Genomic DNA, 26,862 nt, shown 5'->3' with positions numbered 1-26,862 from the left:
CAAAGGATGGAGAGATCTATAAGGACTCTTTAGAACCTCCATGTCTACACAAAGACTTGGAAAAATCTAAGCTCCTACAGTCCACGAGGACTGGTAAGCTCCAGAATCCCCACAAGGGTTGATGGACTCCAAGAGCTCCCATCTTATGTGAAAGATGAGAAAATCTGTAGGTATTCAGTCTAAACACCCAGTTCCCGCAAGGGCTGGATATCCAGAGAGAATCCTCAGTTTAGGGAGTTCTCCAGTCTTATAGGAAGACTTGTAAATGTTGGAGAAATCTGTAAGTACTCAGAGCACACAAGGACTGAATACTTAGACCTATGGGTTAAGACTTTCTTGCCTAAAAAGTCTCTCTAAGAGCCTCAACCCATGCAAGAATTAAGGTTCAAGAGCCCACATCCCATGCAAGGGATGGAGAGAATCATGTCAGGTCAGCGAGTGCCAACCTTTTAGGAACTCTCTAATTTTTTAACTTCTGGCTAGGAAGCTCCTCCATTTATACCCTTCAAGATCAGTGTTTATCTGATCTTGAGACTACACTATGTTGCATTTTTGTCCTGACCTTGCTCCAAGGAGTTCAGGTACCGTATATACCCGTGTATAAGCCGACCCGCGTACAAGCCGAGGTGCCTAATTTCTCCCCAAAAATGGGGAAAAATTAGGCACCCGCGTATAAGCCGAGGGTCGGCTTATAACCCCTCCCCCCCCAGCAGGCTTACCTTATCCAGAGGCAGGAGGTGGCGGCAGGGGGCCCCCAGTGGCCCGGGAGGCCCCGCAGGCCGCTCCTAGGCCGCTCCAGGCCTGGTGAAGGCTGTGGCGCCCCCCCCCCGCGGCCCAGGAGGCCTTCCCAGACCGGTCCTGGCCGGGGGGAGCCGCGCACGCCTGGCGGGAGCGGCGGCACGCCCCTGCAGCGGCTGCAGGAGGCCCTCCGAGGCCGGTGCCGGCCAGGAGGAGCCGGGCGCGCCCGGCAGCGATCGCGCCCGGCCCTGCAAAGGCCCTCCGAGGCCGGTGCCAGCCAGGAGGAGCCGGGCGCGCCTGGCAGCGATCGAGCCCGGCCCTGCAAAGGCCCTCCCAGGGCGCTCCTGGCCGGGGGAAGCCGCGCTGGCCTGGCGGCGATGGCGGCGGAGGTAAGTTTTCCCCTCCCTCCCCCCTCCCCTACCCTACCGTATTGACCCGCGTATAAGCCGAGGCCGACTTTTTCAGCCCTTTTTTTGGGGCTGAAAAACTCAGCTTATACGCGAGTATATACGGTATATGGTTATCTTCTCATCCATCCCCCCCATGTAACTCTATCATTTGGATGAGGCTAAGAGAAGCAGACTGGCCCAAAGTCACCCAATAAGCTTCATTGCTGAGTGTAGATTTCAACCTGGGCCTCCCAGGTCCTAATCTAATACTTAATTCACTTACTCTGCATTCCTGAGGGGGAATGCCTGCACTGAGCTTTGGAGGCGACGCAGCGGTGCTGCCTCCTAAGGAGGTTTCGGCCCCGCTGAAACCTCCTCCCAGCACCAAAAATCCGTACAACCCTCATAGGGTTGCACGGGAGATACACTACCTAAAAAGGCACAGGCCTTTGCTGGCCTCCAGAGGACTTTATCCTGGCCGCTGGCACAACTCAGGAATGCACGGTAAGCCACTTTGGCACACCATGTTTTTAGAAAGGCTCAGCTTCTAAAAAGTGGATGATCTTTGCTTTCATTTCTCCGTACCAATGCCTTCCTCTCTTTCTAGACAAATACCAGCGGGACTTTCTATTTCACTACCTTCGATAGCAATAAAGTCTATTCTTACCATGCTGGCACAGTCGGTGGTACCAGGTAGGGTTCTTCCAGCCACATTGATCTGCAGACGATATCTGCTCTCTGGCATGGTTTTTTCTCAGCTTATAGCACACATCCCTATTCTATATCATTCCTAGGCGAGACTTCAGGATGAAGAGAGCATCTGGCAATTCTTCTCAAGACAACCCTGTAAAATGGATTCAGACAGATGTTGAAACACTGGTGAGTATCTTTTTCTTGCCCAGAGTCCTTTCCAGACCTGGGAAAGGTTATCTCTAGAGTGGAGGGACTTACTGTGCTAATAGCTGTGTGAGCTGGGCCTCTGCAATGGGGAAGGGGGGGTGAGGCTACTCTTTCTCTTTGCATAAATGGAGATCTGCTCAAGGAAGGGGAGCAACAAAAATTGATAAAAATACTAAAAAATCTAAAGTAAATATATAATGACTTCCCCTTCACTCTCTTCCATCTACAAATTAAGTGTATATACTTTTGTCAAATAAACTAATCTCCATATTATTTAATGAATATATATTTACCTTATCTTATTTTATCTAATGTTATTCATTCAATACCTTAATCTAATCATAGTACAAAAAATATGTGAAAGATTAAATCAAAGAGTATCCTTTAAACGGTCCCATCAAGAATTGATTTTCACAATAAATTCTCCACGCCTCCCATTCCCCCCAAAATTGTACATTATCATTTTGATTTATCAAAGCCGTAAGTTTCGCCATCTCCAGGGAGACCCAGGTTCTAATGTCCACTCTGCCACGAAAGCTCATTGGGTGACCTTGGGCCAGCCGCTCCTTCTCAGCCTAGCCTCCCTGCCACAACCCCTGATCCGGGCCTTTCTCTGGTCCTCTTTTTTTATGCCAATTTAGCCATAAAAGGCTCTCCAAAAAGAAGCACCTCACCACCCACATCCTCCTAATATTTTACTATACCAGGTCCACTGTCGACTTGAGGTGTGTGAGGCAAAGTGGGTTTCACATTTTTAATATGTCTTCTTTTACATACATGGGATTCTATAATCCTGCACCAGGGAGCACATCATTTACAAATCTCTGAAGGATAACCTCCGAGACACATATAACAAAACACATACATTTATTTAGTTGGTCAGCATGATGTGCAATGCCTTCTCACTCCAGTCTGATAGCTGACACAGTTACCAGAATTGGGAGGTGCTTTACGCTTAATGGTGGCAGTGTTTGTTCTTTCAGGAAATTCAGACTTAAGAGCAATCACTAGACAGCTTTAATAATTCACTGTTATTGTCAAGGAACATAATCCGAACCTTGCTCATCTAAAATAATTCACTGCAGCCCCTACTGGACTCCCTGCCTGGTCAGGATACCTCCTATCCCTTTTCCCTCCAAAACCCAACTGCCACTTTGCGTCTGTTGGTTGCTGCCTGTTAAACTGCCTCAGTTCCCCTTCCATTCAGCATTCCATTCAGCCTTTCAAATCCGATCGTTCCTCACTGAAATGGCTTTCAGTTTAGCCTGAAAGTGCCACATGTGAACTGTTGGCTCTCCCTGCTCTCTGCCAAAGACCATTTGGGGCCGAAAAAGTAACCATGACTTAAAAACTGGCATCGAGAGGAGAAACTCAATCTCACCCCTAGAATTCCTATGGAAGCACAGAAAAGGAGGGTGGTTAGTTGACACAGGTGTGGAGACCGAAAGCAGAACAGCCTCCTACGTTCCCAGCAGGCTCTAGCTCAAGGAGAAAGGAAAGGAGGGTATTGCCCTGGGCTGCACACCTCAGCGTGGACAAACACGGCTATGTTTTAATGCTGGGAACGATCAGATCCATCTCTTTCCAAGGCTGTAACATCAATCAGTGAAAAAGTAACACCAGAGCTGGGTGTAAATTTCAGCACTGTACTCTGATTCCTGAGCCTGTTTATTCACTGGAGGAATCTGCGCTTATCCTCCTGTTTCTCCTCTCCTTCACAGTCTCAGGCAGAAAAACATGGCTGATAGCCCTGCTGGATGATGGGCAATAGAGTGCTTTCCATTATGAAGAGAAGCAATAGTATTTTTAAAAAAATCAAATGTCAGTTAATAAAATCTTAACATACTTTTGTGTTAAATTCTGATGGACAATACGGTTTTCCAAAACAGTTGAATCCCTATTTTTTTTCCAGCTAAGAAATAAGGATCTTAATACAGGCCACTGATTGCATTGGAGAACATAAGAAAGGCCCTGCTTAAGACCAAGGCCCATCAAGTCCAGCAGTCTGTTCACACAGTGGCCAACCAGGTGCCTCTAAAAAGCCCACAAACAAGACGAGTGCAGCAGCACCATCCTGCCTGTGTTCCACCGCACCCAAAATAATAGTCATGCTCCTCTGATACTAGAGAGAATAGGTATGCAACATGACTAGTACCCATTCTAACTAATAGCCATGAATACCCCTCTCCTCCATGAATATGGAGATACCGCCTGTGTTTTCTGTCTGCTGTTAGAGAGACATTTGATTAACTGCTGGCTTTTTAATGACTGCTCATTTCCCATTTTGCCCAGAAGGACAAAGGTACAACCTGTTGCAAGCTCTACCTACTATAATGTCATGCTTCAAGACCTTTCTTGGCATCCCAAACCATGAGTTGAAGACCACTGATTGTATATAGGAGATGATAGACACACACACCCCGCCCCAAGCACAGGAATTCCCAAACCTGCTGCAAAAGCAGTGCTCGTTTTTCTCTCCCCTGGGACTGGAAGAGCACGAATGGTAGCAAGGTGGAGTTCCAGTAAAATTCCAGCTGCCCAAGGCGATTCTTGCACGTCAGGAGAGAAGCACCCCCAGGTGCAGAACAGAGTTTCCTGGAAGGCAACTATATCAGCCTCCTCCCCACTCATAATTCCAGTAAAAGTCTCAGGCATTAGGACTAAAGACTTAGGACTAATGAATGGGAGGATCTGCCAGGAAATCAGCCTTATCATAAAGCTATAATCTTCTCTGGACACAGCCACCTGGGCATTTGTCCTCTCAGGTGGACCTTCGCCTTGACACGATGCGTCTCACGCAGGGTAAGCACAATTCAGCTCTTCCTAATTTTTCCACCTGGCTGTTAAAATCCAGTTTCGAAATGACAAAGTGTTTAGTGTAAAGACGGTAAATGCTGCAATAAAGGCCCAGTGGTAACTAAACTCAATGACTACTGCAATTCCCCACTTGTTCTATAATCTGGATTCAGAATAGGGAGATAGGGAAGGCTTCTGCCTTAACAGGGAAGGACTTGCTTGAGTGAAATATAGTGAAGTATAGCGTCCAGATCACACGAAGTGATGGTATTGCTTTACTCTGCTCTGGTTAGACCTCACCTGGAGTATTGTGTTCAATTTTGGGTGCCACAATTTAATAAGGATGTAGACAAGCTGGAACGTATCCAGAGGAGGGCAACAAAGATGGTGAGGGGTCTGGAGACCAAATCCTGTGAGGAAAGGTTGAAGGAGCTGGGTATGTTTAGCCTGGAGAGGAGAAGACTGAGAGGTGATATGATAACTATCTTCAAGTACTTGAAGGGCTGGATTAGGGGATGGTGCCAAGTTGTTTTCTGTTGCCCCAGAAGGTTGGACCAGAACCAATGGGTTGAAATTAAAGAGTTTCTGTCTAGACATTAGGAAGAATTTTCTAACAGTTAGAGCGGTTCCTCAGTGGAACAGTCTTCCCCAGGAGGTGGTGAGCTCTTCTTCCCTGGAGGTTTTTAAGCAAAGACTAGATGGCCATCTGTCAGCAATGCTGATTCTGTGACCTTAGGCAGATCATGAGAGGGAGGCCATCTTGGCCATCTTTTGGGCATGGAGTAGGGGTCACTGAAAGTGTGGGGGGGGGTAGTTGTGAATTTCCTGCATTGTGCAGGGGTTGGACTAGATGACCCTGGTGGTCCCTTCGAACTCTATGAATAAATCCAACTCTACAAATGATACTATAAGTGCTGAATTAGACAAAGACAAGGCAGAGCCTGACACTCCCTTGACTGTCTGGTAAAAGGGGGTTTGGATAGGATCGCCAGGTTCGCACTTCAAGTGGCAGACCTCTGACCCCTGGCCAGCCACTCCCCCCACCACTCAGCTGGGCAGTGGAAGACAAATGGGGGGAGAATGGGGAGGGCAGTTGCAGGTGTCCTGACACGATGATGTCATTTCCAGCACAACCAGAAGCTTCTTCATTGCGTCACTGGCAATGTCTTTATGTTGCTGGAGAGCCCCCCCCCCCCCACAAGTCAATCTCCCATTGGCTGCTAGCCTCGTGTTGGCAACCCTAAGCTAGAATCAGCCCGAGTTGCTTGGGCAATGCCCCATTTGCTCTCCACTGCATGGTGCCCCGTCTATTGACTCAGGTGTTCTGGCCCAGCCTAAGATTGATGATATCTGTGCTCTATTAAAAATGCCCCTGAGGAACTTGTTTAACTCTGCACATTAATTGCTCCCGTTGAAATGATTCACTGGGCCTCTTATGTTTTGATTTTTTTTTTACTGTTTTAATTGGCCGTAGTGGTTTTTACAAATTATTTGGTGCTTTAGGTTTTTTTTTTAAATCGAGAATGTATCTAATAAGTACAGATTAATCTTGAACCAATGAAAGGCTTTTACTAACTGAAAAATGTAGCAGGTCAGTAACTATTTTGGCATTCTAGGAATATAGCAAAACCTCCTTTTTCTGTAAATTCTTTTTCAAATACATTTAAAAAAAAAATCTCTTCCTTACTGCTTTCTAGGCTCTACTATTAAATTCCTCTTCTGTTCCCTCACACAATAACTGCTGATTTAACAGTCCAGCAGAACCTATTGGGAGCTCACCAGCTTCGGTAAAAAAAAAAAAAGAAGACGACGACATTTTCATTTCTTCTGCTACAGTAAAATCTGCTGTAAACTTTTCCAAAGGAAGAAATGAACCATAGAGGCACAATGCCACCCTGTGGAGACACACATCCAATGCACAAACTAGATCAATGAAGAACTGGGATTTAGCGGGACAGCGCAGATTTGTTACATAGGGAGGAGATTATCTTGAAGTAATGAACACTTCAAAGGGACGAGTGAAACTATCTAAATTTATAACATAATTGCCACAGTAACATCCACAATAATTTTTTTAAAACCCATAGAACTGAATGCTTCCCCACCCCCATTATCAGTCTCTGCACTTTCAAATTTAATTCTCTGTCCATTCTTTTTTAAAAAGCAAAGGTGCACCAATTAATCGGGAAATTATTCATTTGAATCTTGATTCCCTTAATTTAACATAATTAATTTTACCACCACCACCATTGTAGCCAAATCCCAAACTTTTACATTGCCTCAGACTACTGGTCCATCTAACGTAATAGAGTCTAGCAACATCTGTGCAGGGGTTTTCCTGGCACCCGCTTACCTGTGTGTGTGTGTTAAGTGCCGTCAAGTCGCTTCTGACTCATGGCGACCTTATGAATGAAAGTCCTCCAAAATGTCCTATCTTTGACAGCCTTGCTCAGATCTTGCAAATTGAAGGCTGTGGCTTCCTTTATTGAGTCAATCCATCTCTTGTTGGGTCTTCCTCTTTTCCTGCTGCCCTCAACTTTTCCTATCATGACGGTCTTTTCCAGTGACTCTTGTCGTCTCATGACGTGACCAAAATACGACAGCCTCAGTTGAGTCATTTTAGCTTCTAGGGTCAGTTCAGGCTTGATTTGATCTATAACCCACTGATTTGTTTTTTTGGCAGTCCACGGAATCCGCAACACTTTCCTCCAACACCACATTTCAAAGGAATCTTATTTTCTTCCTATCAGCTTTCTTCATTGTCCAGCTTTCACACCCATACATAGTAATAGGGAATATGATGGCATGAATTAATCTAGTCTTGGTGGCCAGAGTCACATCCTTACACTTCAAAATCTTTTCTAGCTCCTTCATGGCTGCCCTTCCCAGTCTCAATCTCCTTCTAATTTCTTGGCTGCAGTCTCCCTTTTGGTTGATGGTGGAGCCAAGGAATAGAAAGTCTTGAACAATTTCAATTTCCTCATTGTCAACCTTAAAGTTGTGTAATTCTCCTGTAGTCATTACTTTTGTTTTCTTGATGTTCAGCTGCAGTCCTGCTTTGGCACTTTCTCTTTTAACTTTCAGCAGTAGTTGTTTCAAATCTTCACTATTTTCTGCCAATAATGTAGTGTCATCAGCATATCTCAAATTATTAATGTTCCTCCCTCCAATTTTCACTCCACCTTCATCTAAATCTAATCCTGCTTTCCTAATTATATGTTCTGCATATAGATTGAAGAGATAGGGAGATAAAATACATCCTTGTCTGACACCTTTGCCAATTGGAAACCATTCCATTTCTCCATATTCTGTTCTAACTGTGGCCTCTTGTCCAGAGTACAGGTTGCGCATCAAAACAATCAGATGTAGTGGCACACCCATTTCCTTTAAAACCAGCCATAGCTTACCTGAGATCCTTCAAATAAGAAACACATGGGATATTTTTCATGTATTTTTTAAAACTTTCTTTTCAACCCCCAAAATTGGCACTCAAAACTATGTACAGTAATTAAAAAGTAATACAGACATAAATTAAAGTTTAATTTTAGGGGGGTCTCATCTAAGGGAAGGTGGAAAGGGCTTGGCTGCACCCTTCCTTCCTGTGGAATCAGCAATGGCAGTTTGTAGCTAGGAAGGAGGAGGTTGTGGGCTGGGGCTGGATTTAGATGGGATGGGACTGAACCAGGGGAGGGCTTTGTTTAGAGTTGCCAACCTCCAGTTGGTGCCTGGAGTTCTCCCAGAATTACAACTGGTTTCCAGTCTACAGAGAACAGCTCCCCTAGAGGAAATGGCTGCTTTGGAGGGTGGACTGTACAGAACTGAATCCCCACTGAGTTCCCTCCCCTCTCCAAACTCTGCTAGCTCCACCCCCACCTCTCCAGGAATTTCCCAAGTTACAGTTGGCAACCCTAGCCCTTGCTGGAAGAAGATGGATCCAGTCCATCTGTCTTTTGGTTAAGGGTCCAGAAACCTCCCCTGCATTGTTAGGGCAACGAGGTTAGTATTTTTCGTGTAGTGGTTAAGAGTGGTGATTTGGAGTGGTGGAGTCTGATCTGGAGAACAGGGTTTGATTCCCCACTCCTCCACACGAAGCCAGCTGGGTGACCTTGGGCTAGTCACACTCTCTCCGCCCCACCTACCTCACAGGGTGTCTGTAGTGGGGAGGGGAGGGGAAGGTGATTGTAAGCCAGTTTGATTCTCCCTTAAGTGGTAGAGAAAGTCAGCATATAAAAACCAGCTTTTCTTCTTCTTTGCATTAATACACGAGCAAAGTTCGCCTCGAGTTCTTGTAAGGTAGAAAGGCAGCTAATAAACTTTTTAAATAAATAAATACCTCCCCAAACATACATCAAGAGCTGATCAGCATCGTCCAAAAAAGATTTACTCACATCTTAACATAGAAGTACATGTTTTAATATTTAACATCCTAACATTATATGGTCTATTTATGACAATTCTTTCATGACTCACAATGAGAAGAAGAAGAGTTGGTTTTTATATGCCGACTTTCTCTACCACTTAAGGGAGAATCAAACCGGCTTACAATCACCTTCCCCTCCCCACAACAGACACCTTGTGAGGTAGGTGGGGCTGAGAGAGCTGTGACTAGCCCAAGGTCACCCAGGTGGCTTCATGTGGAGGAGTGGGGAAACCAACCCTGTTCACCAGATCTGAGTCCACTGCTCCAATAGTATCATTGGGAGAGGATTGGGGTAGGAAGCCCCCACAATAAAAGAATCTGTTGGGCCCCATTGAACAATGGGACTTACTTCCGAGGGAACATGCCTACGATCATTTAATTTCCAGGCCAAGCCTAGGCATATTTACTCAGAAGTGCAGTGAGGCTTACTCTCAAGAAACAGGATTGCAGCTGTGCCCTCAAGTGTGTGGGAATGCAGCCGATGAATCCTTCGCCCCCCTCTTCCACAACAATTCAAATAATTTCTTTCCTTCAGAAAATCCACGTCAGCTCAAGAGCAACTGGTCAGTTTGAGAATTTTGGTCCTATTAATATAAATTTGGGGCCCTCTGACAGCCGAGGCTCCCTCCCCTCCCTCATTCTGGCTTCGGTCTGCTCTCGCTGACGGAAGGTCTGCTAAGCCAGGCCAAAACTCCTCCAGTGAAATTTCCTCACGTATCTGCTCAGGCCCTGGGAGGAAAATGGCGTGACTCGTTCTGCAGCTTGTGCAAAAAAAGAGGGGTGGGTGGGTGAGCAGGGAGGGAACGACGACTGGATTGAAAACTTCCTGCCGAAACAAAGAAACCAAGTGTTGCTCCGGGGAACCCTGCCAAGAGTTAAACCCTCTAAATCACAGTGAAATTGCTGGAAGTCAACTGGCACAGAGACCCGTCCCTCCCCAGCTGTCATGGCAGCCATAAAGGAGACCAGGGTGTCCAAGCCACGTCAGCGAGAATTTCGAGAAAGCAGGATAAACACGGTGGAAACGTTTCATTCGGCTGACCTTCCCCAACTCCCCTGGCCCGACCCAAAACTTGGCTCATTTTCTAGGTTTCGACACACTTTTAAAGGCAGAGGCCAAGTTAATAGCTAAAACATTCTTGTGGCTAAGTGTATGCAGAGATATAGCCTTCCATATGTCAAACCCAAACAGGTACGCTCATTGTTGAATAATAAAATCCAACCATCCTTTGAGGGGATGAAGTCAGCGAGTGCTCTGAAGAAGCCAAATCTGTGCAATCGAGCTGGATGTTGGATGTCAAAGTTAAAATGGGGAGGGTGGAGAAATTTTTAATGCATTTCAGGGCTTGTCCAAATAACATACCTCCCCAACTCGGAAGCAGAACTCCTTAATTAAGAGACATGGTCATTGTGTTGAACATGTGAAAGCTTATTGAGAAACACAGGAAGCTGACTTATACTTAATCAGATCATTGGTCAATCGAGGTCACTATTGTCTACTCAGACTGGCAGCAGCTCTTCGGGTCTTTCTCATCACCCACTACTTGATCCTTTATAACTGGAGATGCTGGGAATCAAACTTGGGACCTTTAGAGTGCCAAGCAGATGCTCTGCCACTGAGCCACGGCCCCTCCCAATAATGATGGCACGTTCATAGTGGCTTCACAAATAACCTCAGAAAGCCCAAAAGGCAGGCCATTGTGAAAGCCTCCCCACCCCATCTTGCTGCCTCCCAGTATCTGGTATTCAGTGGTATACTTCCACCAACAAGAGGTTCCATTCAGCCATCATGGGAAGAGAGTCACCGTGGTGAAGTGGTTAAGAGCGGTGGTTTGGAGAGGTGGACTCTGATATGGAGAGCCGGGTTTGATTCCCCATTCCTACACGAGCGGCGGACGCTAATCTGGTGAACTGGATTTGTTTCCCCCCTCCTACAGATGAAGCCAGCAGGGTGACCCTGGGCTAGTCACAGCTCTCTAAGCCCCACCTACCTCACAGGGTGTGAGTTGTGGGGAAGGGAGGGGAAGGTGATTGTAAGCCAGTTTCAGTCTCCCTTAAGTGGTAGAGAAAGTCGGCATATAAAAAACAACTCTTCTTCTTCTAACAGCCATTTAGGGACCCTATCCTCTGTGAATGTGTTTAGCCCCCTTTTGAAACTGAGTGGGCATCAAGTCTTGTGACAGTGAGTTCCACAAATGAATTATACGTTCTGTGGGGGAAACTTTCTTGTGTATGTCTGAGTTTACTGCTGATCTGTTTGACTGGGTGCCCCGGATTTCTAACGTTATGAGAAACAAATTCTATAATTGAATTCCCCCCTCTAAAAAAAATAGTTGAATGAGAAAGCATAGATGAGTTTCCCAGCCTTCATAATGATTTGATTGAGGGGCTGAGGGTGTTATGTTGCTCTGCAAATTATACGCTGATGTGTGAATACACACACATACACCAAACCTAGTCAGCATCAGCAATCAAGGCAGTTGCACTGTGAGGACACATTCTACCGGGGTGTGTGTGTACCCCAGCAGTAGTGTGTCTTGCCATACATGCAGAAGGTGGTTCAACCCCCAGCACATCCAATGAAGAGTTAAAAGCATTGTTAAAAGTACACTACTTCCGCCTGTGATTCTGGACAGCCTCTGACAACACTGACCATGACAGATCAATGGTCCGAACGATCTTAGAAGCTGAGCCTTGGAAGAGGACCACTCCCCTCTTAAAGCCCTCCAAGTTGGCAGCCGTCACCACATCATGGGGCAGGGAGTTCCACAATTTAACTATGCATGGTGAAGAAATACTTCCTTTTATCTGTGATCTACTGAGATCAGGCTAGCCTGGGGCTATCCAACTCAGAGCATGTAAGATATCAGACCAGCCCAATGTCTGGTGCTGTGAAGATAACCCTCCCTGCTCTAAAGAAATGTGGGGTTTTTCCTATATAGCAAGAGCATATCAGTATAAGCTAAGAGTGTAAATAATATGTAAGTAGCATTTATTTCTCCTTCTGAAATTATGATGTGTAGGGTGGTTCCCCCCTTTCCCCCCTCCCCTCTGTACCCCATACCTTTAAAAGCAAATCAATATATATATATATATATTTAAATGTGGGTTTTTTTTTATATAGGGCAGAACATTCCTGCAGCTGTGTTAATATCTGGGAGGAATGTAATAGAGGCATCTGATACAATCCCAGTAGAGATCTCGTGTCCAAGAAGCTGCCAAGATACACTATACTGTTCTATAATAGTCTTGGGCAGTGACTTAAGCAAGACCATATGATGCTGTGTCTGGGAATCTACTGGCACTCTCCTAGGGAGAGACAATAAAAATACACCTGCCAAATTTTTTAAATGAAAAATACCAACTTGAGTATACTTTAGCGATTTCTCTTTTTACAACCTGCAGCCAGCACAGGTGCTTTAGAGAAAGGTGCTGGGTGAAATCAATACTAGCAGGTGACACTTTTTGCCAATGTTCCTTTCTGTTTTTACACTGTCCCTTTTATATCTCCCTTGCTTCACCCTACCAAAAAAACAAAAAACAAACAAACAAAAAACCCAAATTGTTTTGCAAGGGCTGGTGGCAGGTTACTGGTCAAATGGTGATGGAAGGCAAACGCCCACTGATCTCTGATCAGTGAGTACAAACGAAAATATTTATTGAGTCAGCTGGAGAGATCAGGAAGTTCCCAGGCATAACACAGGAGGGGGAAAAGTCAACCATTGGATGTTTCCCTGGTGTGATTTGGCAGTCCGCTGCCCCAGGCATCAAACCATAATATATGCATGAAGTATTGAGTACACATGAACACATGAAGCTGTCTTCTACTGAATCAGACCCTTGGTCCATCGAAGTCAGTATTGTCTACTCAGACTGGCAGCGGCTCTCCAGGGTCTCAGGCAGGGGTCTTTCACATCACCTACTTGCCTAGTCCCTTTTAACTGGAGATGCCGGGGGTTGAACCTGGGAGTTTCTGCATGCCAAGCAGATGCTCTACCACTGAGCCACAGTCCCTCCGACATTGAGGCAGATCCTGTGCACAGTTTTCCACTAATGGATATCTGTCTACGGAGTACAAACTTCTCACTCCCCCCGGTGCTGCACTTTATCCCCTGAACAGCATTTGGGGGGTAAGACCTGGATTCCTGAACTTGGTTTCTGCTTTGTTAGTTGTACATAATTTGTTTATTCCTGGAGCTAGTTCAGCTGTATTTTTGCTGTATTTGTTAGTTGCAGCATTTGGGGGGGGGTTTGGACTTAGGGGAGAGGTGAGAAAGTCCTAGTCTGCACACAGAAGCCGCTCCATCTCTGGAAAATGGGACCCCACCCCACCTTTGTTCTTTTACAATTTTTCCCCTTTACAAAGCTTTTCAAAAAAAAATTAGGAAAAGGATCATAATCTAGTTTTGAAGAGATAACACATTTGCATTAAATTCATTGTTTAATTTCCAGTGAGTTTATTTTTAATCTACATTCTTTCCTGGTGGGAGGAGCCAATGCTTTTTTCAGCCCTCACACAATTAAAATCTGCCCCTTGTTAAATAATTGGCTGCCAATCAGATCTCTAAGAGCTCTATCCGCAATTCACAATTAAGGGTTATTCTCCTTACCTCTGGTTTCAGTGTCAGCAAAAAAAGAAAAAGAAACAAATTTTGGGACTGGTCGACTGAGAAGCAGGAGGGAGGGTGGCTTAAACTGATTTCTGGAAGACATTCCAATGAAATTAAACCAGTCTCTTCATATTTCAGGAGGAAAGACTCAAGTTTATGTAACATTTCTTAGCTTCCTTAAGAGGAAATTTTAGTGCTATTTTTCAATGAATCCAAAAGCAACATTTTTTTTTCAGTAAGCAAATATCTTAATATCAGGGATGAGACAACCAGGGCTCACTGTTTATTTCCAACTTTTCAGTCAAAATAACTTAGGTTCCTTAATCCCCCCCCCCCCCAATTAAAAAAAAGTTACAGAGAAACCATGATCATCAAAGAGTAAGAAATGCAGAGAACAGGAAGACACACGGAGGTGCCATCTGCCGGCTGAGCTACAGTACCCTAGGCACAGTTAATTGGAAGTGTCCCATGGATTGCAATGAAACAAAGTCATTGGCAAAGGGCGCTGGGAGGGGGGTAGGATCTTGATGCCTCTAAAAAGTGAACATCTCCCTGTGAAGGAAAACAAACACCTCTCCCATTTCCAAGACAAGAAATCACAGGATTGTGAAACACAACTTACTGGCACGTACTGTCTCACCTCTCCTTTTAAGCCAGCCCTTTGTTGAAAGAGATGAAGATTTGCACATTGTTCAACCACAGGCGATTTTCTTTCCCTAAGGGAGGGGATGCTTGTATGGTGAAAATTTCACACACACACACCCCGATATGCTTCTTTCTGCTGTGAAAAACACATTTCACAAACATTCGGCCATAGCCTTAACGAATAGCTCCTGGCGGCAGATGCGATCACTTAGTCCTAGTGACTAAGCCCTTTAAGGGTTGCCCTGGAACAATCACTATGAGGCAATTCAGTGTGTCGCAGAGAAAATAAGGGCAAGTTCAGTGACTTGACCCCAAACTGTACCACTGCAGGGAGAGTGGAAAATAAATTCCCATAAGTTTGGTTGTGAACGAAAAGACTCCGCTGAAATGCTACTAAAACATATCCTAAGCCAGTAAGCCAAAATTCCAATTTACCTTCCAGACGAATGGTTGACTGAGATCCTTGGTCCTCTCGGACCTAGATAGTGATCCAGCCTCAGAGAGATGCTCTCTTAGAAAGGGTTCTGCCCTCAGGACTTTAGTTCTAGGCACTGCTAGGCTGATCATCCAGTTGTTACTGCACATCCTTCGTTTCTGAGCTCCTGGCAAGCCTAGCTTTGACCAATACTCAGAGAATATATAGGTATGTAAAGAGTGTTGGCATTAGTTGGTACTTTTTCTCCATCTTAAGTCCTTCTCTTTCTCAGATTCATCTGCATGGAGTCCTCCTAGGTTAAAGTCTTCCATCTCCTTCTACCTTGTGTCCTCCTTGTTTACTGACCCTCCTACACTGAATCAGGTTAGAAGAAGGGGTGAACACTGAGATCCCGGGAGCATTGGCGGTGTCTCGCTCTCGGCTTCTAGGACAGATACTTCCAGCACATGCAGGCTTCCCTCTGCCCATCATCCCAAAGCCACCTGCTGAAAGGAACGGTAACTGAGGCGCCCAGGAATTGTATACTTGTATCAAGAGTTCCGCACAAGAGCCTGGGATATTTGATGCTCTGCGGGAAGCGCCTGATAGCCAAAAGGGATTTGGTTCTGGCTGACACGACTGATAGCAACCACTGTCTTTAGATGGGCTTAGGAATGTGAACTACTCTAAGCCCACATGTGGTTTCTGGGCCCTATAGCAGCTATTCCTGTCCATCACATTGTATGGGGACTATTGATGTTTGTGAATTTCGCTGTTATGAAGATCCCTACAGAAGGTAAAGGTCCCCTGTGCAAGCACCGGGTCATTCCTGACCCATGGGGTGACATCACATCCCGATGTTTAGTAGGCAGACTTTGTTTACGGGGTGGTTTGCCAGTGCCAGCCCTTCCAAATGTTGCTTGTAATTGGGGGGTTGGTACAGAATTTCTGCAATTAAATCTCCAAAATCCATCAGCATGGGCATTCTCTCCCCCCGCCCCAAAGAGGTGGGACAGGTCCTTGAGTTCAACAAGGCCTTTGGTAGGCACACTTTCAGCCAGTGAATCTCAGCAACTGACATTCTGATCAGAAGATCTGCCAACCGTTTGTGATCACGCTTGTGAGAAAAGCGAAGTCATTTGCAGGTCTGGCTATCAACTTTTTAATCGCTCCAATACAAGCAATCATTGGAAGATGAATCATTGGTGCTGTGCTGTTAAACGTCGAATAAAACATACTTCTCCGTCGCCCTGAAGGGCAAGGTATTTTGAAAGAGTTTGGCAAACCTGGCATGAGAAATAAACACCAAACATAGTATTTAACGAGTACAGGTAGAACTCTTTTAAAACTCACAACTTCATTTTGCAAAGCAAGCAAAAAAGAAATACAGGCAGATGCATTGGTCCATGTGAATTAAAAAAAACATTCAAACAGCATCATGATACCTTTTATTGGGACTAGTAAAAAACCTTCACAAATCAGTTGCTCACATGTCTGTGAATTTTTCATTGGTCCTAACAAAAGCATTATGCTATGGCTGCTGCTTTAATATAAACTTCATTGTTACAGTGTCTGGCAAAAAAGATTCTGTTATATAGATATATATTATTATATATATTTATATAATCTATCTATATAAATACATAATTGGAAAAAATAACTTAGAACAATTAAATCAGTCTGAACAATATAATCTATCTGATATTTTCAATCACTGACATTTAGGGAGGAGGGATTTTATTTATTTATTTATTTTTGGCATAATGGATGGATCCAAACTTCAAATCACGTGTTGTTTCCCCGCAAAACAAACAAACAAACAAAAAACACTTGCAGAGTCTCTTGTTGCCCTTTTACGCACAGCTATAGCTGAGCCCATTGTTCAAATGGAAGTAGAACGTTCAGCTGTCATTGGGAACCAGCAGAGACAGAGAGAAAAAATGGATTTTGAGGAATGGTCCGCATGCCCTGCTTGTCTGTATATATGGCTGCTGTGTCTATGTCAGACAGTTTCAAAAACGATTCCGCAAGGAACAATATCGAAAGAAGTACACAGCAACACTGTTAACCAATCAATCTGTTTTGCTTTACCTGTTGAACTGCAGGGCTTTGATTCCTTTTGAAGGCCACTGGATTACTGTCGCAGCGTACAAGCTTACAAAATCCATTCCATTCCATATTGAAGGACATATCCATTTTCTCAAGTCTTTTACATGTTTTTTTTTTTGCTCTTGAAATGATCCAGTATTTTGTGAGACTTCCTTCAACATACGAAATGCTACATTCCTTACCCAGCGTGATCTTGGTTTTTGCAGATTTCCATACCACGGTCTCAAAACCTTGGTTACCAAGGCCTCAGTTTCAGTGTTTCTTCCCTTTCTCTTAGAGGAAATTCCAGGTGTGAAACTGGATTTAGGAGGAAACTAATTGCCCTTGGAGCAGTTTGCCATAGCCGTATCCAAATTTGGACATAAACAGTGCTGTCATAAATAGAATACTAGGTATTGGCTCTTTAAATATTTTCCAGTGACTGGATAAAAACATTCTCCTTCCCCCCTCAAAGCAAAACAAAAAAACCCCAAACAACACCCCCCACAATACTATCTGGAACTTAAGGGGGAAATCCCCACTAAAATCTGATTTTTAAAATAAAATTTATCGCGACAACCAATTATATATATTCAATGTCCCTTTAATTTTTTCTAAATGCAAAAATATTCTTAGTTTTTAAACTACCTACTGGAATGAATTAAAATGAATCGTTCTGGAAAAAATGTACTTGCGATTTTAAGCACACACAGGTACTCTTCGTTTTTGATATATTAATTCACTGATATATAATTCTGTCAAAAATCTACTACCTTGTCAACCAATCACAGTGATCCAGCATCATTTTTTTTCTACTACTGGTTGGGGCAGAACTAAAGCCCATGCCTTCCTACTGCGCTTCGGTATGTTTTGATTGGTAAGAAACAATTCACTGAAACAATACTGAAGTAGAACACAAGCCTTCTTCCGTATGCTCGACTGTTACATTTAATTTAACTCTCCAGGACAGACATTGGTCAGATTTATTCACAGGCTAACGCATCACTTCCAAGACAGTTCAACGGGTAGCTCTGGAGGCTCAACGGTGTATCTTGGGTCAAGTTTTGGTATGAAACCCTTGAAATGCATAGAAGCTTCAGTACCAAATACATCTAAAACTTTTCTATTCATCAGGGCGAACCTGGAAAAAATGAAAAGATTCAAGATGAAGTTAAGCATATTTTCTATTGTGGTGCAAAGAAGTTCCTTGCCAGAATGTGATGCACATACTAAGAAGTGGAACAGTTATCAAACACTTGCTACCGGATTAATAAAGCCTCCCAGTAAATTGTTCATTTATTCATTATTCCATCACAAAACAATTCTCAAGTCCAGATTTATGTAGAGAAACCCATACAAAACCTCCAGTTCCTGGGAGTTGCAAGACAGGTCCATATGAAAAGTTCCTTCTGTTAAGCCTGCCTGCCTTCCTGTCCATCCCTCTCTCTCTACCTTTGTCTGTCTGTCTGTCTGTCTCTGCTCATACCGCTATAGCCTTGAGCAGCAAATAAAGGAATAGAAAATGCCTTACTTAGTGTTATTGTTTTGGTATTTAATTATTGCCCCCATAAATTTTGCCACAGACAGAGTAACAGAATCATCTGTATCTGATAGTAGCCACATCACCTGCTCCCTCGTTTCCTTGACGCGACTGGTCTTTGCACCAATATCATAAGTATTTGTGGGTTTTTTGTTTGCTCTTTTTTAAGCCACAGTATGATATAGTTTGTAATATGAAGGCATACAGAAACACAGCTATGGACAGATTGGTTTCCACTACACAAATTATGAACTTTTGGTAATGTGCAAAAGCAAGCATCTATTCACTGAATTAAGAAAACGTTTTTGTAAAGAGACTGTGGGAAATAAAGCCCTGAGACATGAGCAGAAGCTTGGGAAACTTAAAAGGAACACAGGGAGGGAGGAATTTTTCATGAAGCTTCTATAATTTTGACAATACAGTCTATTCAAAATGCGTTAGTCTCATTCATTCAACCTAGTCTTTCTTCATAAGACAAATGCAAGGTAGTACCAGTGCTCTTCTTGGAGAAGTCCCACTAAGCAATTGAAATCACCTTCAGTTACTCACCGGCCCTTTGTTAACCGTAATAGGAATTTCCAGTATGAAGGTCTCAGGTTCTGAATTTCCATCACAGCCTATCACAAGAATTCTGAATTTAGTTTAAACAGCTAGGAACACTGTGGTCAAACCGCTATCTGCTTACAATTCTTATTCTCGCTTATCAGAATAATCCTTTATTCCTAAAACACTGCTGCCCACAAAGTACAACCTACAAAGGTGAGTAAAACACCACGTGTCTCCACGATCTCTGTATTCCTAGACCCTTCTTGCCACGTGACATTTCTGTACACTTCCCTTTGCAACGGAGAGCTAAACTACATGTTAAACGAACCACATGATTGACATGGGGACAACTACAAGTTCCTTGTGGGAACTCAATTCAGAAGCATGGGAAGGGGCTGATTCAGACTGGGACTAGGGTGTAGAGAGTGGCTCCTGCACCCCCGCCACAATTTTCTTGGCCCTTAATGCCTTCAGGGGACATTATGTTCCATTTTTAGGCTGCGTGTGCAAACATTCAGTGCATGTGCAGCCACTCCCCCCATGAAACCATTTTGGGTTGGGAAAATGAGGAGGAGGCAGGAGCTCCCCCCTCCTCCCATACGATGGTCCTGATCTGAATCAACCCCTTGCAATGCTTCTGAATTGAATTGCCACAGCGGTCAACCCGTGGCGATCACAAGATAGATGTAATGTGCAGTTTGGACCACAAATGCACAGTTGGTTCTGGTGATGTGAAAAGGTAAATTTTTCTGCAAAGTGCCACAGAATATGCAAATAAAAAACTTGCATGGTATCATCCATTTCCTTCCATGAACTGAAAATTACCCCTCTTTTTCAATTCAGAAAAGGGAAAACATGAGCCTGAGTTGGCTGACCATGTGAGCAGATATCTACTGAAGTGGCACTGGAAACCCTTTATTATTTTTAACTCTCACTCTCTCTTCGCCACAGAAAGATTCAGCAATCTCTTCTTCCGCAGTAGCGTAAAAGCACTGTGAAACCTACTAATGGGAAAGGAACAACCAGGGCACCAGATATATGAATGACTAAAATAGCTTTTGCACATGCTGAATAAAATGCACTTTCCAATGCACTTCAGTGATTGTTTGCAACTCGATTTTGCCTTTTCACTCAGTAAAACTAGTTGCAAAGTGCACTGGAAGTGGATTGAAAGGGCATTATTCAGCGTGCCTCCTTTACATTAAGCTTCCTTTGTGTGTGTGTAAAGTGCTGTCAAGTCGCAGCCGACTTATGGCGACCCCTTATGGGGTTTTCAATGCAAGAGACTAACAGAGGTGGTTTGCCAGTGCCTTCCTCTGTATAGCAACCCTGGACTTCCTTGGTTGTCTCCCATCCAAATACTAACCAGGGCTGACCCTGCTTAGCTTCTGAGATCTGACGAGATCAGGCTAGCCTGGACCATCCAGATCAGGGCTAAGCTTCCTTTGTGTGTGTAAAGTGCCTTCAAGTCACAGCCGACTTATGGCCACCCCTTTTGGGGTTTTCATGGCAAGAGACTAACAGAGGTGGTTTGCCAGTGCCTTCCTCTGCACAGCAACCCTGGTATTCCTTGGTGGTCTCCCATCCAAATACTAACCAGGGCTGACCCTGCTTAGCTTCTGAGATCTGACGAGATCAGGCTAGCCTGGACTTAGACATGGTTTCCAACAGAAGACCGAATACTTACAGCTTGGAAGCAGATAGCTGTGGATACAGCATAGATGACACTGTCTGCATGAGGGAAATAGGGAACCTTTCCAGCTTCAATGCCTTTGAAATACATGGCCTGTAAAAAAAGAAGAAACGCAATTTTACAGAACAGGATAGAAAACAAGTAGTTAGGAGATCAAGAAGGAAGTATTTAAGGTAAGATTTGAAGGACAAAGAAGTTTCCACAAAGAACTACTGTAGAGAGCTAACTGCTATTGCTGCTTCTCCCTCTGAGGCAGGAAGGAAACTGAGGAGATTCCAATCAAGGAGACAGGAAGAGGAAATCAGATCCTGCCTCCCTGGGCTACTGATAGGAATCACCCAACTTTCAAGATGCCCTCTGCCTCAGAGCGAGAAAGGAGAATTCATAGCAGCTATCTGATGTCAATTCTTCATTCTCTTGGTCAAGGTGTGTTAAGAGTTGCACACCAGACAGCCGCCGAGGCTAGGGCTCAGCCACCCTGAAGAAGCAGCCACAGAGTTCATCTTCTTAGCATGCTCCCCCCAGGGCTGCATTTAAGGGCCACATGACACATCCCAAGTTCCAATCATGAATCTCCCCCCACATGCTCTCTTTGGGCTGCAAGTTTTCGGAGTCTGGGGCCATTATCTTGGAATCAGAGAGAGGGATTTCTGTTTGTTATAATTCCTTTATGTCTGTAAGCCTGCAATTTTTTTTGAGTGACCAAACGTTTGGCCGACGTTACACAGTACACTTCCTTAAGAGGACAGTTGAGGGCCTCGGAGTATAACAACCGCTCCGTGTTTCTGACATAGTGTTTGTTTCTTTTAAAGACAGTAACAGCAAATAAAGTCACAGCTCTCCAGAGTCTCTTGCCATTTCTTTTTGTTTCTTTTGCAAAAGCAGTCCAAGTTTATTTTCATCACGTTTCCCACTTCTAACTAGCGCTTGGCTCTCTGGCCAGTTGGTCCTGGCTGGCGCAATGGGGTAAGTCACACAGAGCTTCACCACTGCTGCAGTGACCCAGAGTAAACTCCAGAAAGAGGCAGCAACAGAAGCAGCCAAGTCAATACGCAGTGATTATACAGCTAGTCTGAAAACAACGTCATTCACCATTCAGTCTGAGAGCCCTTAAGGAAATGAAAAGAGGCAAGAGGTGGGCAGCAAACCGATGAAGGAGGAGGAGAAGGAGGAGGAGAAGAGGAGGAGTTGGTTTTTATATGCCGACTTTCTCTACCACTTAAGGCAGAATCAAACCAGCTTACAACCACCTTCCCTTCCCCTCCCCACAACAGACACCCTGTGAGGTAGGTGAGGCTGAGAGAGCTGTGACTAGCCCAAGGTCACCCAGATGGCTTTGTGTGTAGGAGTGGGGAAGCAAATCCAGTTCACCAGATTAGCCTCCGCCGCTCATGTGTAGGAGTGGGGAATCAAACCCGGGTCTCCAGATCAGACTCCACTGCTCCAAACCACTGATCTTAACCATCATTGTGTGTGTTTTGATCCTGACCATTTCGCCTCCAGGGAAAAATTAATACGTGAGAGAAACCTCGCAACCTGACTTACTCTTTTTCAAATTTCAACCAAGTACATTCTTGTTTGGTAAAAAGGAGGCAGCATACTGATACAGTTCAGCTTCCAAGACTGTTTTCGCAAAGAAATGGCAACCTCCAAGCTTGGCTTTCCTGTATAGCATCTGCTATAGCCAGCATAGTGTAGTGGTTAAGAGCAGTAGACACTAATCTGGAGAACCGGGTTTGATTCCCCACTCCTCCACATGAGCGGCGGACTCTAATCTGCTGAACTGGGTTGGTTTGCCCTCTCCTCCACATGAAGCCAGCTGGGAGACCTTGGGCTAGTCACTGTTCTCTCTGAACTCTCGTCCCACCTACCTCACAAGGTGCCTGTTGTGGGGAGAGGAAAGGAAGGTGACTGTAAGCCAGTTTGATTCTCCTTAAAAAAGGTAGAGAAAGTCAGCATATAAAAACCAACTCTTCTGCTGCTGCTCGTATCTCACTGTTTGCTTCTATGTTTGGTTCTCCGATGCAGTGCCTTCTGCTTCCTTTCGCAAAAATAAGCCAAAGCTCCCCACTCTCTTACTCTATCCATTACTGAGGCAAGACCGGCCTACCTCCTTTTATGAAACCACTGCACCACAGCTAGATTTCCTCATCAAGAGCCCCCCCAACTTGTTAGCACCCAACCAGGAGCATGTTTGGGTACGGAAGAGGAACCTGTCTGAGCAAGGGATGCTTGTGAACTAGCTGAGGCAAAATTGTTCTCAAGGGTTGGAGAATTCAACCAATTCAAGGTGTTGATTTTCTTCTTCAAAGCCCTACATAGCTCGGGACGGGGTTACCTGAGGGACTGTCTTCTCTCATATGTTACTGGCTGGAAATTATGATCACAGGCAGAGGCTCTCCTGACTGTTCCACCAACCAAAAAAGCTCATCTGGAAAGGACATGTAGAGAGGATCTTTTTGGTGGGAGCCCCGCGGTTATGGAACAACCTCCCAGGGAAGTTTACCCGGCCTCCTCACTTTCAAACTTCAGGAGGCAGTTGAAGACAATTTTATTTAGGACTGCATTTGACTTATTGAGTTTTTATTTATTGGCAGTCTTAAGTAAGATTTTAAATTGTGGTCTTTTTATGTGTTCAGGAGACAGTTGAAGACTGACTGGGGGAAGGGCCGTGGCTCAGTGGCACAGCATCTGCTTGGCATGCAGAAGGTCCCAGGTTCAATCCCTGGCATCTGCAGTTAAAGGGACTAGGCAAGCAGGTGATGTGATAAACCTCTACTTGAGACCCTGGAGAGCCGCTACACGTCTGAGCGGACAATACTGGCTTTGATGGACCAAAGGTCTGATTCAGTATAAGGCAGCTTCATGTGTTCAAGACAGTCAGTAGCCATTTCATATGAAGATGGAGAGGAACAAAAATCTGAGGCAGTGCTTCAAAGGGTGCCAGTTGCCCATCATTTACTGGAGAACATAGTGACCGGGTGAGATTCTACTGTTTCTGCCTCTCCTGTGGAAACCATAGTCTGCCACACTGAGCAACTTCTGATCCTCTCCCCTGCTGACTCTGCCGCACACATGTACCTTATATGCATTGAGACTCCTTGGATGGAAGCAAAGGCAGGATAATACACACTGTAATACAGGAATAAACAAAGATGTCACACACTTACCTCCACTAGTTTGGAAGCAAGGTACATGGAGATAGTAGTACTTTTGTAAAACATCATCGAAACCCCTGCCAAGGATCCTGCATCAACAAGAAAGAACCAGCCATGTTTGTGCCACTGCAGGGGACAAAACTCTATAGCTGCAATACCCAAATAAAGTGAGGACCGTCCAGTACTTCCTCTAACCCACCACCTGTCTCACACACCTAATACTTGCGACAGTGCCCACTCTCTCTTTAATTTCAGATCTCCACTCTCCACTATTTCCTTGGATCCTGGCCAACACCTTGGACTTCCAGCCAACCCTATCTGGTTTCTCCTGTCCCTTTGGCCTGTGAGAACATTCTCCCCAGCCAATCTTTCATCCAGCATTGCTCACAGAAGCAAACATTCCACTATTCCTGACAGCTTCATTTCCTCTGCCAGCAGAATGTTTGTGGCCGTTGTATGGCATCGCAGGAGCTAAGCCGTCTAATGGGTCACCCCTTCTTACTGCTGCACCGCCATAAAATAACCCAGAAATTGTCCTAAATATGATGGTTGGGTCTCTGGTTTTAATCCAGGATGCTTCTAGCATGCAGACAGATGCATAGAAAATACTAGCCATGGGCATTTGGAACACCACAACAGGGAATTATTTGGTTTCCTTTGCTGGATAAGGGCATGTGATATGGATTATGTAAAACTCTAGGTGTAACAGCAGGATATTTTACTTGTAGTACGCAGATTTACCAGCAATAAGTGCATGTAGTTCGTCGTCCAAGTTCCGTACCCAGCGCAAGAAGCAGCTCGTACCCTGTATTTTTCAGGATAAACACAGTAACCTTTAGTCAAAAAGGGCAAGAGTCCACTAGCACCTTAAAGACTAACAAAAATATTTTCTGGTAGGGTATGAGCTTTCGTGAGCCACAGCTCACTTCTTCAGATACCTTTGTTAGATGAGACAGCACTATAGTCCAGCAACAAAACTCTCTATAATATCTAAAAAATTTAATCGAGTCGAAACAGAGTAACTATGACTACAGCTACAGCTCTGAGGAGCCATTTAGTAGCTGCTTAGAAGCACTGAGCCTTACAGAGTAATCAAAAATCAGTATTTTGGGGAGAGTCGTTAGATTAAAAGTTCATTCTTAAGACAGCAAAACCCCAGCAAAATCAAACCGATCTCTCTAACATATTAAAAAATACAATTTTGCCACAACCTTCGCTTCTTGGATAATTATTCAACGGTTCATATTTTACCCAAGCCTCTCTTCGCTCAAGTCCATTGGCTGTCTATCCATCCTTTCAATCAGAGTACTCCCTAACACTACATGGGCCTCTCGCTTATGTATTTGTGGAGCCGTTCCAGAGGACCTGATTCATTACACCTCATTCTGTCCTCTTTACACAGAGCCAAGATCTAAATTTCTCAGAGTGTTTCTAGAGGGCCTAAATATTTTTTTTCCAGATCCAGAGAAGCTGCTCTTTCTCCTATCAGATGCCGGTCCTGATGTTTCCTACAAAGTGTCCCTCTTTGCTTTAGCACCCAAGAAAATCGGAGCTAAAATCCCTGTTTTCAGTCAGGGAGTTTAACATATTTAATTACTGGCTTCATGGGGGTCAGATTGTTTTAAAGTAATTTTTATGTTATTTTAATGCAATTTTAATGTATGCGGATTTTAATGTATGCAGAGCCAACCACACCATGCCAGGGAGTGAGGTTAAGCTGTGTTTAACAGGATGCCTTTTCAAATTAATATACTATTTAAAAATATTTTCTTGCACGCACACAGCGTATCTTTACTCATGCAGTGGAGATCCTTGTGCCGCGGTGGCACCTGCTACCAAACAAACTTTTTAAAAAATCTGCTGAGTCAAGCAGATCTCCAACAGCCAATCAGAAGCCCTGCTGGCAAAAGCCCCATCTGGCCCCACCCACTTTCTAAAAACACTTAGTGGGTGCCAGGAATGATTTCGGTGGGTGCTATGGCACCCACGAGCACCACGGTGGGGACCCCTGAACTAGAGGATACATTCAGAGTCTTCTATAAGCAGCATTGTGGCTACTTGAAAAATGTCACCATGGAGAATTTATTTTCAGCCATTCCACACAAACACACAGAGAACAGAAGGATATAGTTTTGGACTGCAGACTGCAGGGGGGAGTTCTTATTTCTGAAGCTACCCTGCATATAAGAAATTTCCTGCATATAAGAAGCAATCGCACCAACATGGATACCTTTTCTCCCTCAAGGATTGTTTTTATAAATACAGAGTGCATTTTTATGTTGGGGAGCATCTAAAACCACACTTGCCCTCCAAAGTGATTATACCAAAATGGCTAGAGCATTTCTGATAGAGAAAACTGATAAGAGTCCTCAGGTTGGGCATGGGAAAGTGTCAGAAGGACATGCCTTTGTGAGTTCTCCACTGGTAACTCGGTTCTGGTAGTGTGCAGGGAGAAGATGCTTGTGCCTCCCAACCCCAATACCTTTTTTAAAAAACCTGAAACATCCCTGAGGAATGGCTATCTGCCTCACGGGTACCCCACCAGTAGTAGTAGTAGAAGAAGAAGAGTTGGTCTTTATATGGCGACTTTCTCTACCACTTAAGGAAGAATCAAACTGGCTTACAATCTTCCCTTCCCCTCCACACCATAGACACCCTGTGAGGTGGGTGGGGCTGAGGTGGGTGGGACTAGCCCAAGGTCACCCAGCTGGCTTCATGTGTAGGAGTGAGGAAACCAACCCCGTTCATCAGATTAGCGTCCGCCGCTCATGTGGAGGAGTGGGGAATCAAACAGGTTCTCCAGATCAGAGTCCATTGCTTCAAACCACCGCTCACTGCCTCTCACATGCAGGAGCCCCCAGTGGAGCAAAGAGCACCCCACTGAGACAGGTCAGGAAAATGGGGTGGGGGGAGGCTAAAGCTCT

General features: G+C 44.6%; 1 protein-coding gene across 1 annotated transcript in view; it reads right to left on the bottom strand.

The window, feature by feature from the left end:
* Window positions 1–17,859: 17,859 nt before the first annotated feature.
* Window positions 17,860–26,862, bottom strand: part of TMEM135 (transmembrane protein 135) — a 200,758-nt gene continuing 191,755 nt past the window's right edge. The window contains exons 11-15 of the mRNA XM_056858328.1: window positions 24,680–24,743; window positions 23,951–24,027; window positions 20,775–20,873; window positions 19,091–19,158; window positions 17,860–18,142 (exon numbers count right to left, since the gene is read on the bottom strand). Of these exons, the coding sequence (XP_056714306.1) occupies window positions 18,004–18,142; window positions 19,091–19,158; window positions 20,775–20,873; window positions 23,951–24,027; window positions 24,680–24,743 (447 nt within the window). The 3' untranslated portion in view covers window positions 17,860–18,003. The remainder of the gene's footprint in view (window positions 18,143–19,090; window positions 19,159–20,774; window positions 20,874–23,950; window positions 24,028–24,679; window positions 24,744–26,862) is intronic.

Source organism: Euleptes europaea, chromosome 12 (assembly GCF_029931775.1).
Source record: "Euleptes europaea isolate rEulEur1 chromosome 12, rEulEur1.hap1, whole genome shotgun sequence".
NCBI classification, from domain to species: Eukaryota; Metazoa; Chordata; class Lepidosauria; order Squamata; family Sphaerodactylidae; genus Euleptes; species Euleptes europaea.
Note: the sequence above shows the minus strand (reverse complement) of the source record. Positions and strands in the feature narration are given on the sequence as shown.